General features: G+C 42.2%; 1 protein-coding gene across 8 annotated transcripts; it reads right to left on the reverse strand.

Moving 5' to 3' along the window:
- Positions 1-96: 96 nt before the first annotated feature.
- Positions 97-13092, reverse strand: LOC112556411. Of its 8 annotated transcripts, none has more exons than XM_025225396.1 (15): positions 12641-13086; positions 12092-12271; positions 11482-11566; positions 10780-10926; positions 10456-10525; positions 10069-10191; positions 9359-9482; positions 8293-8433; positions 7651-8189; positions 4155-6918; positions 3387-3905; positions 2483-2632; positions 1931-2012; positions 1549-1661; positions 97-1101 (listed from the first exon to the last, which is right to left on the reverse strand). In XM_025225396.1, exons 2-15 carry the CDS (start codon positions 12239-12241, stop codon positions 733-735), a joined length of 5376 nt encoding a protein of 1791 aa, XP_025081181.1. In that variant the 5' UTR covers positions 12242-12271; positions 12641-13086; the 3' UTR covers positions 97-732. The 8 variants fall into 8 exon arrangements, 4 of the variants coding, with proteins under 4 accessions (XP_025081181.1, XP_025081182.1, XP_025081183.1 ...); XM_025225397.1 differs by having other exon boundaries at positions 12092-12288; XR_003097724.1 differs by having other exon boundaries at positions 967-1101; positions 1549-1644; positions 12641-13091.
- Positions 13093-13314: the final 222 nt, after the last annotated feature.

Genomic DNA, 13314 nt, shown 5'->3' on the forward strand with positions numbered 1-13314 from the left:
ACATGAAATGTTACACCTGATCAGTTCTTTCATTTCTAATGGTAAAACTATCAAAACTGGGATTAATTTTTAAAAGTCCACACAGATCCCTCAAAGTAGGAATATTATCACAGTATATTCAAGAACAGGTATGTGTACATATAGCTACCTACAGGACAAATACTGACACAAAGGAATAATATCAAGCACACACAAACAACTGTCACGTACATTAGCCAAGTACTAACTTTGAGCAACGAAGAGAGCAACAAATAACTTTCACACCGATATCAACAAACGAAACTAGTAACATTGTCCAGCAAAGTTTCTTTTTACCTCACCAGTACTTAAAGTTCATGCACGAGCTCGACCTTAAGGTCAGTACTTACACTGGCGCTGCCAGCAGACTACAACGTTAAAGATAGTAAATGCCAAATAAAATTTGAAGAGACTGAAAACAAGCAAAAGATCCGAGAAACCAGCATCAAGGACAAAGACCCCTACCCTCACCAAAGGCACATTAAAATTTAACTAAAGTTTGACAATTTTGATAAGTGGAAAAAGGAGAAGAATAACTGCTATTCTTAATTCAGTTAAATACTTGTCACAAACGTATCTTCCCGAGTTTGTTACACGTTTATGTTATTTGTAGGTGGTGAGTCAGAGTTAAAATGAAGAGAATTTTGCTCCTTCGTTTTCCCCTGTTCTCGAGTCCTCGTTCACGCCACGCTACACGACCTCAAAAACAAAATATCAGACGACTTTATGCATTGACTTTCCCGGCACAGCGGAGTCCTGGCTGCCCACGTCCATGTACCAGAAGACCTTGACTGGCTCCATGACCAATATCCAGAAGGCAACTACGATGCCATGCAGGCCGAACCAGCGGCCCACCGTGTCCGGAGTGAGGCTGGAGGCCATCAACGAGGTAAAGAACACGATAACGACAGTCAACAGGCTCATGATTAGAAGCAAAGGCATCATCAGGGAGTTGGGAAAAGTGTTGTGGATTTCGTCAGAGACTATCCACTCTATTTCCTGCAGCTGGCGGAAGGTGTACTCGGCTTTCGTGTCGACGCCCAAATCACGGGAGTCGAGCATGAACTGTATACATTGCCTGACCTGCGTGGGAAGGATGAGAAGGCGTGTAAGACACAAACAGGACAATAAACAATGCAAGTCACTGTTGAGGTTCGTACAATGGTCTAGTTGACGGAAACATTTGGTTTAGATTAGCGTCCTTCGGCAACATCCAGTAGCATTTAGCAGTTTACGTAGTGTTGCGTGTAAACAAGAATTCAGTTTTTCGTATAATTTTATTTGCTTACGGTATTCTTTTGCCCTTAATTTCTTACTTTAACTTTCGTTAGTTGTGGATTTCTTAACATGTGGCTATAACATTGAGAACATCTTGAGCGAAATCCTCCAGAGACCAGTACGCTCCATTTTCATGACCTGCATGTGTGCGAGTGTTTGTCTGATTGCACGTGGGTGTTTACGGATGGAAAGTTTACGTGCAGCACGTACTGCAGCATGCTCTAAGAAGCACAAACGTATGACAGTTCTTACTTGCTGATTTTGCATTTGTTTGGTAGCCACCAAGTACTTCTTCAACTCCTTGGCGTTCCAGTAGTTCAGTTTGTTAATCTTATATTTGAGAAATGCCTGCACATATCGCAATTCTGCAAGAATATCATTAGTATGTATCCAATCCTGAATCTTACCATTAGTGACCCGATCTAGTACAGTATTTCATCCTTATTAGGTATTTCCAGGTCAAGTTTCTATGAGTTGGTCTTTTCACTAAAGGATTTTTATGAAAGGTATTTTTCAGGATGTCCTCAGTGTTTCCTTTCGAAAGAAGTATTTGGGTCAGACAGACCGTATACATCTCTTCACTATACTTTACATACTCTCTTATCATCGTACGTGTTAAGCCTGTTATACACACCAAGCCTAATGGATCGCATTTGTTTGGTGTCGATGGAGTAGTCTGATGTCTTGAACCTCACGTTGCGCTTTCTTTTCAGCGTCTGCAAAGTAAACGACCTTAGTAACAATTCTTAGGGCGTCTTGTAATAAGCAAAAAATATCCAGTGACAATGTATTTGTTTCGTGTCTTAAAATGAGCAATCACAATGTACTGTATCCTGTCAGCAGAATCAAATGTACCCTTTTACGAAAAAGGTTGCGCTTCCTTGACCTCTAAAAGTATTTGTTTCCCCTCTTTGTAAACATTCAATCCAGGATTATATCAAGCCTTTGTCGGAATCTTTCCTAACTTCCAGATTAAACCCTTCTTCCCTCTTTTTCCCGTTATTCTGCGTACCATGTCTTTAAATCCTGTCCTTTGTGTTTAATTTATCATCATCTTTGCCACACGTGTGTTGTCTGTGGTTTTAGATATATATATATATATCTGCGTTTAGTCATTATAATGTGCATAGAGCTTCCATTGTTACGTCTCGTCGTCATCGCCGTCACCATCATCATCAAGTCTTGCCTGTGTAGACCTCTCTATCCGCTGTTTTTCCAAAGCCAGACGTATGAGCTCGTCCTGAACAGCTTCAGAAGCACGTTGTATCACTGCCACTGCCAAATGATCTAGGGCTGCCTGCTCGAGTATAGATACTTTCTCGCACACGTATATCACCTTAACCCACACGTGCACTCAACCACAGTAGACCGGTCACCCATCCATACACCAAGGTGCACGCGCTCATCAAAAGACACACACGCACGTACATGAACGCAGGCACAATCACGTGTACATAATTTTTTTTCTGAGAATGTGCCAGCAGTTAATTTAATTTCCAGTTTTTTTGGTTGTTTTTTTTTGTTGTTGTTGATTCTTACTGCGGACAACAAACCAGAAAAGTATGGACACACACAAATTTTTAAATAACTTGTCTTGTTTTACTTGCACATGCAGTAGGTGGTAAAATAGGTTGAAATTACAGATGTAACATTATATTATTATTTGTGTGCTTAAATTTTTCGAGTTTTTTTTTTTTTAGTTTATCTTTGAAGTTTCGTTGGGGGTTATCGGCAAGAAACAGGAACATGGTAGTTTCAATCCCTTTTCCTGCAGAAAAGAATCCTAGATTTTGATTTATATTGTAAAGTAAAACTATATATTTCTATGATCTTGAATGCTGCTTACATGCTGAATCTCTCGTGATTTTGAGAAACAAATTAACAAATTACAGTCACGGGCAGAAGAAACCGCAAACAGCACTACCTGGATGGTCAATGCCGAACAGTCAGCTAAAATTCTTTTAAACATTAGCAGCATAGGTGACTGTTTGCCGCTGGCTATTCGGCTATTCCCCTAATAGCATACTGTTTACCAGGAAATAAAGTGTAACTATCTTTGTCATAAAATTTATCTTAAAAAAAAAACTTACCAGCTTTTCGCGGTCATAGAACGATTCGGACACATTCTGCTGGACGGTGAGGGCAATCGGGGGGATGTGACGCAGCACTTCACTGGCTGCCTCGTCTATTGCTTCAGCCACCCTGTGTTGCACCGCTAAAACGTGTGACATGGAGTCGAAGACGGACATGCGCGGCAATCTGAACTGAAGCGGTCTGAGCTGTAACTCCCGCCAGTCCCCGTGCATGTGCAGGTTAGCCAACGTCAGACTACGGGCCAGGAAGGTGAGGGTGAAGGCGTGGGTGTTGTATTCCAGGTTCAGCATCCAGCGCGACGTCAGCATCTCCAACACGTCCTCCACAACCTCATAGCCCCATGGTATTCTCGGCGGTGCTCGCAGATCGTAGTGCCTTTCGCTTCGGCGCCTCCGTTGTCGACGCCGTCGTCGAATTTCATCAGGAGTCACGATCTCATCTTCTTCGTAGTTATGGGGCAGCAGGGCGCGAAGGAGACTCACGATTTTTGCGTGGGAGAACTTGCGTACAGCTACCTGTTCCCGAGATACATAACACGGTTGTATAAAGTGTGGAGTTTCGAACACAGTTTCGAACACAGTTTCGAACACACGGACCTATGGACATTTCCCACGCAGTTACCCTAAACAGATATACGAAAAAGATATACGTTTATACGTTTATACGTTTTAACGGGAGGAACATGAAAACTAAATTGTTAAAAGGTGCTTTCTGTTTCAAAGTATGGCGTTTATAAAATATCAATTTTCCCAAAGGCGCCACACCTGAATAGGGTCGTTGAGTTCCCTTGAAATCTCCACCCTGGCCTCACCTACAACTTGGGCAAGGATGGTTTTCGTCACCAACAGATAGCAGACCTCTTCAAATAACTCCTCCTTTGCCTCTTCAATCACAGCCTCAACCATGAGTATAACTTCGTTGTCCAGCACCTCGGGATCGATAGAGGCAGAAGACCACATGGTACTAACATATGATGCCTTCGATTCCGACGAGCTTGAAGACGTGCTGCTCGACTGCCTAGAACAACAGTTGGCCTTGGCAAATTTATTCTCGTTTGATTTTAAAGAAACGTTCATTTTCTTTGAGGATGCCTTGGATTCCGACGAGCTCGAAGACGTTGTGCTGCTCGACTGACTAGAACAACAGTTAGCGTTGGCAGATTTATTCTTGTTTCTTTTTAAAAAAAGGCGCATTTTCAATGAGGATTCAAACACTTTTTTCCCCATTTTTTTCTCCAGACTTTTCTCCATTGCTTTCCATGCAGCGTGATGTTTTCTTAGGGCAGAAGGAGAATGAGATGGGCGAAGCGCCAGATGATATGTCTGATGAGCTGATTGCATAGAAACAAGCTGCGAGTTCACTTTCGGCAGCAGACGAGTCAGAATGCTCGAGGCGTACTTTCCAAAGAGGCTGAACACAACGGCGTACGTCTGGCACAGCGGGTAGTCGCAGCACGTGCAGGAAATGCCCATAGCCGAATCCACCGTAAAGTAGCACTCGTTTGAGCAGTTATAAAAGCTGGAACACAGCGAGTGAACAAGAGTCAAGTTCGCTCGGGGTATCGTACTTTGAGATTGCTTGTGAAAAATTCTGGTGTCCTGCCACACATTTTTCAAAGGGAGATTCCATTTCGCATCAAAAGCCGCACTGAGGCGCAACGTTCGAAAGGTCGAACGGGCATCAACCCGTGAACCTTGCATGAATCTGACTGTACGGCTGTCTTTGCGTCCCATTGACTTAACCCTGTCGTGAAAACGTCTTTGCTTGCTGACTGACTGCGATGAAAATGTCTGTGGCAAAGAATATTTTCTTTTCTTTTCTGAGCCCCTGTATCGGCGGCCTGCCAGATATTTCTTGCCGCTGCCTCCTTGTCTAATGGTCCGTCTTGTCTTAGCACTGTACAAGGACGAGTTGCTTCTGTCCCTTTCTGTGAGGTCAACCATGAACGTATTCAAAGAGTCAGAATCTGAGTTATCACTTGCGTCACTTTCTTCTAGATTGCTGGTGCTTCTTCCAAGAGACGTTTGCCTTGGAAACATTTCCATTGATATATTCATGCCACGCTGAGGCAATCCCAGTTTCGTCCAGTTTTCAATGTTGGAGACGTTGGCAAGTCTCTTCCTTTCACCACCGTGCGCGGTTATCGAAAGTTCCAAGTCAGAAAAAACAGTTTTTTCTGTTGGCCATTCTTCCTTTTTTCTGAAAGGAATTCTATCGGTTTTGCAAGTTGCAACTGGTTTAAACATAGTTTCCTCTTGCTCTCTCTTCTTTTTTGCACTCGGCACATATGTTTCTACTTGAACTGAAAACTGATCCCTGAGCCCAACACAGCCATACTCACGGCTTCTTTTAGCCGAAACCCTTTCACGTCCACGGGAATCTGTTTCCTGGGAGTTAAGTTTCCTTCCGTTCGGATCGATGTTACTAGGAACGTGCTCCCTTTGCTGCCAAGGTAAGACTTCTCTGCGAGGATTGGAATCATCTGTTTTGAATCGAACTAATCGATCCATTTTCCCTGGTACAGCTTTCTTACGAACACAGGGAAAGGAATCGTCAGAGTTTGTCAACAGGTGTTTTGCTTCTGTGTGCTGTCTGGTCGCGTCATCTATGTCCTGATCCATGAAAAATTCGAAATGTTTGTTCGTATTGGTAGGGAATCTGTCCCTGGCTTGCTTGATCTTATCGCCATTTTCGCACGTCGGCTGAAAGACTTCGTCGTCGAACTGTAAAACGTCAACCTCAAACACGTCAAGATGTGACGAAGAAGCGACCGGACTTGCCTCTTGCTCGACATCTTGCACGTGCACTAAGCATTGAAAGTCATACTCGGATGATTGCAGAGACAGGCAAGAACCCGAACTCCATGACAAGGGTGCGTTCTTTACAAAATCCACATCGTCGCCCGAACTACCGTTTAATGATTTACCCTCCTGGACAGTATTTCCTAGATCTTCTTTCTTCTCATGTTCCCGGCCCCTGTCGGGACCACTGCCTCGCTGCTTTGTTCGCCGCTTGTTCATCCTCCTTCTGGAGACAATGTGGCTATCATTATAGTCGTCTGATCCGGAACTATCAGAGTCATCGCGTTTTGCACGATTTCTAAAAAAGATGTCGTGATCCTTGGTGTAGGATACAAAGGCTAGGTAGCGCAGGATGGCGATGTAGAAGTTGGAGCACAAGTTTGTCAGGCGCTCCGTCTCGTACGACTCCTTCACATTTCGCTTACTTTGCAGCGCGTCCATTGAAGCCACGGGTCTGACGTCAGCAAAGCCCAGCTCCGCAAACCACAGAATACTTTCCTCATTTAGGAGGCGTTTGTAAAGGTAAGCCAGGACCTGAGGTGTCCTGTTATCCAGGCGCCTCACCACCTCCCGCAGCAAGCGGCAGCTTAAGGAGGCGAGCCACTGGTGGATGCACATGACCAGCAAGAGGGACGTCAGGTTGGGAGTCTCACTCGCCGCCAGCGCGCGAAAGGAACGTCGGACGTTGCGTACCAGCCGCATACTGTAGTGTTGCAGAGTTGTGCCCCTGCGGGACGCAGCAGACCGCAAACATCAGCAACCTACTAGGTGAGCAAGCAGGTACAATAAGAGAAACAGCCCGCCGTCAGGCAGGCGAAAACAAGCAGGCATGAAGACAGGGTCACGTGTCACGAGCATACAAGCATGCACAGAGGAAGTGACGTGTGCGGTCGAGATAAAAAAACCAGTTACGTATAAAGATGACTGATAGAAAAATTCCTCTCTCCTTTTTTCTACATAAATATACGCACGTGCACAAAACACATATTACCTCACATACGTCAAAAAACAAAAAACAAAAAAAAAAGGGAAAAGAAAAGGAAAGGCAGGCAGGAACAGAAAGGAAAGCAGACTAACAGAAGAGAATGACAAAGAATGCCATAGACAACGGTCCGCTGGATAATGAAGGCTGAGTTGAGCCAGTTACAAAAATACAGTTTCCTACCAAAATACGAAGTAAGAAAAATATTCTCCGTTTTAATGGTCCGTGTCTACAAACATCGTGATACACAGAAACAGGTCAAATTTGTAACATTACATATCAGTGGATTCGCCTGACTCAAGATTCCAGCTGTAGTTTTGAGAACATAATCGTATCTATGCGCATCTAAGCGCATTGTAATTTCCAGAAAAAAGTACTTTGTATAGAGCTTAACTCTTGTCACTGGAGAGGAAAAAACACTCCAGTAGACTTTTAAGAAGCTGTAGTGCATTAGTGACAACAGGCAGTTCCACTGACCTGACAGGAAGGGTTTTTATCCAAAGACAGAAGAAACATTCTTTACGTGAAGATTCCTGTCCTATGGGCTCGACCTCTATGATGTCCAAAGGGCAATTCCAATCGAACCTTGGAAGCGGTTTACCCCTACGGTTGGGAAAACGATTCCGAAGCGAGACCGCACCCGAGACCTCTCGACCAGCAATCTGATCCATGGCGATCTTGACGTGATCTTGAATTTTCTTTGTTGTGGAGTCAGCGTACAAAAATCTAAAAAACGTCCTCTGTTCAGGCACCTCAGGTACATTTATAGGCACAGTACCATCAGATAAACATTCAGATGAAGATGACGATAACGAACTGTCGGTAGAGATAAGCGAGGACATCGACGCTGTCCTTTGATCCACGTAAGAGACGACATTAACCCGGCGGTCCCACTCATACGTGATGTCGAGGAACTCGGGGTTGACAGGAAACTGGGGATGCCACAGTCCATTCCAGGCTGGCTGGTTCGGACGGACGCGTGAAGGCCGAATGTTCCGCAGGACCAATTCCAGCACCTAAAGTGATGACAGAAATGCGGTCAAGCAGAGCATCAACGTCTTTGCTCCCACTGGCTTCAGGTAAAACTGGGGTCGAAGTTTCGAGAACATTCGCTTTTACCTGCACAAAGCCCAAAACGACTGCGCTGCAGACCGAGCAGAGGATGACATCATCCTCGGAGCGATTGTACATTGCCATCGTGTCCTCTGTCAACATGTGAGCAAAGATGTAGGCAGAGAGTGTTGTGATCAGAAGCACTGCCTGTACAAACGTCCAAGAAAATATACATTAAAAGATGTATTTCCAATACATATCAATAAAATATACGTATACATCTGTACAATTTATATTTTGGCAGAGAACTGCATCATCGTGACCTTTGTCATTCTTCGGCAGGATTGTACGGTGTCGTCATATGTATACTGATGAGTGCGGTGTCATCTTACTGACACTACAAGGGATTATATTGGGTGCATGTATGTACGTCTACACTCAGGCGGAAATCTCTATGGCTGAAAAGGCCAGTAAGTATACAGCATATACATGCGTGTTCCTAATTATGTATGTTAGTATACTCGTGACAGAGGTAGAGAAAACTGTATATGTTTGTATCTCTGGTCAGATGTCTGTATGTCGTGTGTCAGAGGTTTGTACTGACGTTATACTTATGTGTCTGTCAGTTTGCATTTGAAGGCTGCTTCGCAAATCATTTTTTGTAAAAAAAATGCCCGCTGGTATTTTTATAAAGTGGATGAGCCTGTCTTGGATTCGGGTACCGCACCATGTTAGCTCACTCATTGTGTCCAAGAAAACTTTTGCCTGTGCGCATATAACTTCTAAAGAAAAAAAGATGGTGTACTAATTTGTGAGATACAGCAGGTAAGTACTCTTGTCCATACTGTTTCCATCATCTTTATCGTTATCATCAAACTTTACATCCAACGTGAATTAATGAAAAAGTCGGTATAACTATCAATTTTATTATATTTTATGCTACGTTTCCCTGAATTTTGATATGGCTTACGGATGAGGAAACAGAGTGGACACGAGTTATCTCGCCTTAAAACAATAAGCTATTCAAGGTGCCTGCCTTCCCGCCCTCCATGGAAAAGACGCATACAAGTTTGAATAAACTTAAGTGACAAAATTTCCACAGATTTAGCTACAGAAACACCGATGCACTTGCATTAGTGAAGAAGAAGACGACGACACTGGTGATGCTGGTAAAGGCACCTAGTCGATGGGGGTTATTGAACAGCGCAAGCCAGGAATGGTTAATCATCAGCAGCTTCATAAAAGACATGCGCTCACTGCAAAAAATAAGAACCAGCTGCATCAGGCGGTATTTCTCATTTGTAAGAACTTAAGAAGTCTGCAGACCCCAGCTAAAATTGCAAAGGGTTTCGGACTTTCAGCTAAAGACTTTAGTTTTTGTTTTTTTGTAAATAAACCATATAACACTCATTGTTACACTCACAGTGTGAGTACGGTTGAAGGGGTGGAGGAGAGAGAGATGAGAAATCTTATGTTTTATGATCCCTCATGCCTAACCACTTATGTTTTTCTTTACTTTTCTCTAATGTATGGATGCTCTTCATGTGATAAACACTGCCCCGAAAAAGCAAACGCCACACTGTAGTTCTCAAAGTGCAGGTGGCAATGGTCAATCGTTGAAATTCAGACTTCATGAATCTTTCATCGGAATGACACTGGGTGCCTTAGGAGACATTTTTAAGAAGGACTGATCATAGTAACTCCTACAATACTACTTTCTAAATTAATCTAAGGTTAATTTTACAAGTGGTACTGGTAACGTCTGATACATAACGCTTCTCTACTATGCTCTCCACTATCTTTTTTTCTATCACTGGTAGGGAATACTTTAATGAATGATACCGTTTGTTTCTGAGCAGGTCGTACGTCCAAGTTTCAGATGTTTTGCACTTCATGACCCTGGAGATTTTTGCTCCCCATCGCTCCAGGTTGCTGCACCTAATGACTTCTACGAAACACGGTTTCCTAGCAGCCACAGACGCCCCCACACACAAACACACAAAAGCATGCACACACATTCACACGCACGTGTCTTATGATCTATCCCCCTTCATGGCGTTTTGTGTGCTAGAAGAATTTAGTCACAATCACATGACCATTTATACATCTAATATATACAGTAAAGGGGGAAGAGGAGTGGAATATAAAATAATACGAAGAGTGAAAAAATATACACATCGCTGCTGTTTCATTTAGTCAAATGCTTTAAAGTCTTAAGCTATTAGTCACCAGGTAACCTTCCACCCAGTCGGCCAGCTGGATAGCTTGATCGAGACACACTGAAGCTCACCAAGATCCACTGAAACAAATACCGTTCCTCCTTTTCAGAATGTCACAGGTAATCCTTATGATTGTGACATTTCCTACATACTTCCTTACGATACTTGTTAAATCTGAACTTAAAATAAAGTTGTTTAAATCGCTTGAACTTAGCACATGACGTCATGCAAAATGAAATATCACACACACACACACAGATATAATGACAGTCACACACACAAAAATTACGTTGATTTTATGAGCTATTTTCTATTTTCTTTCACCCATTGTCACCTGCAGTGTGCACGACGAACGTGTCAGTGTGACCGCGTTTAAGAATATTCTGTGCTACGGCCTCCTGACGCAGATGGAACCATTGACTGTTCTGAAAATTTCCTAGAAGCTGAACACTCACTCGGCCGTGATGCGACAGGCTAGCACCTACGTGACGAGGAGAACAGAAATGTCATTCACAGGTGACCTCATAAAATATGAGTAAACTTGACACAGTTATTAATAAAGCTGAGATTTAAGCAGGTGAATCATGTGTCGTGTCGAAACAATAGACTTGCGATGACAACAGAGAGAATAACTAAATTAAAATATCAGTTTTCGTTGAAACGGATTCATTATATGTCAACAATAAGCTCTCTCTAGATATACAGTATAGCAGTCTTTCATATCTGATAAACACTATTCAGACATGTAAACTAAACTCTCTCTTTCTGTCTATCTATTTTTTATACTTTTATATTTTGTTGTTGTTCCGACGGAGACTTTGTATGATAGTCGGCAGTGCAATAAGTTTTTTGAAATGTGATATGATTCATTGAAATTATCGCAGCAAGAACAATCATGAAAACCAGAGTTTAAATCTTCCGTTTGTATGTGTGTGAACGCGCGTTCGTGCGTGTACGCATGTGTGCGTGTAGACGTTGACAGTTACGAAAATATTAATTTTAACAAACGCACGCATTTTTGAGTGACAATACTTACATAGTTTAAGGGAGGTTTTCAGCACCACAAGATACTCGTAAACCATCCATTGCTCTCCGGGTTTGCTCAGCACAACAACTGCAGCCTGTGTATTGAGGTAGTGATCAATCATGCACACATCAAATCACCAACGATCACAAAACAGCTCAAGTATGATACATGATAGATTAAAAAGTGCATTGTAAATATATACATAGTAAAAGTAAAAGGTAAAGATTCCCATGTCCTAAAGCCAACAAGGGCAGTACACATGGTTCACCGTGTCTTGACCTCCTCTGCTGTGTTTTGGTTCCTGAAAAGTTTTTGCAGTGTGCAATGGGTGTGGATTTTTATTCCTCAATAGTGAAATTTGATTATTTCTTTTTAAACAGGACTTCTATTCTAAAAATAGTTCTCCAGTCACAGTTTCCAGCAGGTCTTGAAATAGAGACCTCCTATCTATTCCTCAATCTGTGTTTTCTATTTTGTCTTGCAAAAGTCTTTACTAATTCTTATGGCAATGGTAGCTATGTCAGTGACAGCGAGAAAGATGACGACATACAGGACAAGTACCGCAGAGTATAGAATAAAAACAAAATGAAATGGGAATATTTTCATCCTGGGGACTCACAAGTTTCCTTCTGTGAATGAAAGAAACAAAGAGAATAAGAAAAAAGTTGGCCGCCATCACACCGCCCAGGTAGAAAGCGAAGTTGTTTCTTTGTTCATCAAAGCTGGCGACAAAAGCGAACGAGGCGTTGGAGCCAGTCTCCGAACTCATGATGCTCGCAGCAAAAGAATCGCTTGCTCTCTACACAAAAAGTTTTCCTGTCAGTTGAAATCAGCGTGTCAACGTAAAAACAACAATGCTGTTGTAGTAATCTGCGTTAAAAGACATCAAATCTACGTATAGACAGTTTGTGAACATAATGTGAAATCCGACCGTGTTAAATTAACAGTCTAAGTTAGATAATGTAATTTTATTTATTTATGATTTACATACAGTGAATATCATGCAGATCTTGAAGAACGAGATCAAGATCAAGACACGTATGTACATCGAGAATATCAAACAGATCTGCGTGCATTCTATGCGATAGTCATGCGTGAACAAACTGGTAGACAGACTAAGAAAATAAAAAGTAGATATTTCTATGTACGTAATCGTATTAGAACCTACCTATGTGCATCAATTAATGGCGACAAGTCGTCTGTTCCTATCCGGTTGAGTCAAACGGTTTCACAACACCGTTCGTGTCGTTTATCCGGATGAGAACGAAACCTTTCGAGTGTAGCGACTGACGCTGTAAGTTCATGTAGCTCACCAAAACACTACCTGAACTTTTCATTTGCTTGTGCAAGACATCACATCGAACTTTGTCGATCGTTGATCAATCCGAAATTCTGTAATTTTTAACTACTGGTATTATTTTTACTCTTACGCGCGAAAGATCATTCTCAAGAAAGATAACTACTGTTCACAAACAATTCATGGATAACTCCGAACTCCGACGGTTTAACAGAAATCTGCTTTCTCGACACACTTGTCAACAGCATTCATCTAAAACTGCTTTATCATACACATTAACATCAACATCAATATCTAATGATAGCAAAAAGAAAGTAAAAGCATTGACAAGGTGCAACGACACTAAAATTGTTGTTGTTCGCTGTTGTAAACAAAGTTTGTGTGTACTGATAAAAAATGCTGTCGTAAACAGTCCTTGCTGCTTCAGTTCAAGGATATACATTTTACATCTTGTTTACCGGGCAAAATAAGTGCAAGCGTCTAGAAATTAAATCAACATTCACTTCATTACCTTATTACAGGATAAAGTTTATTAACAGTTCGAG

The sequence above is a fragment of the Pomacea canaliculata genome, linkage group LG2 (genome assembly GCF_003073045.1).
Source record: "Pomacea canaliculata isolate SZHN2017 linkage group LG2, ASM307304v1, whole genome shotgun sequence".
Classification (NCBI taxonomy): domain Eukaryota; kingdom Metazoa; phylum Mollusca; class Gastropoda; order Architaenioglossa; family Ampullariidae; genus Pomacea; species Pomacea canaliculata.

Excerpts from the sequence above, each read along its gene's own strand:
- LOC112556411 (XM_025225396.1), bottom strand. The coding sequence starts at position 12,241 with ATGAGTTCGGAGACTGGCTCCAACGCCTCGTTCGCTTTTGTCGCCAGC. Across the intron at positions 10,526-10,779 it reads GTTCGTCGTGCACACTGCAG|TGGATCTTGGTGAGCTTCAG; the intron begins GTGACAATGGGT and ends TATTTGTTTCAG. Across the intron at positions 2,633-3,386 it reads TCTATGACCGCGAAAAGCTG|GTGATATACGTGTGCGAGAA; the intron begins GTAAGTTTTTTT and ends GTGTGGGTTAAG.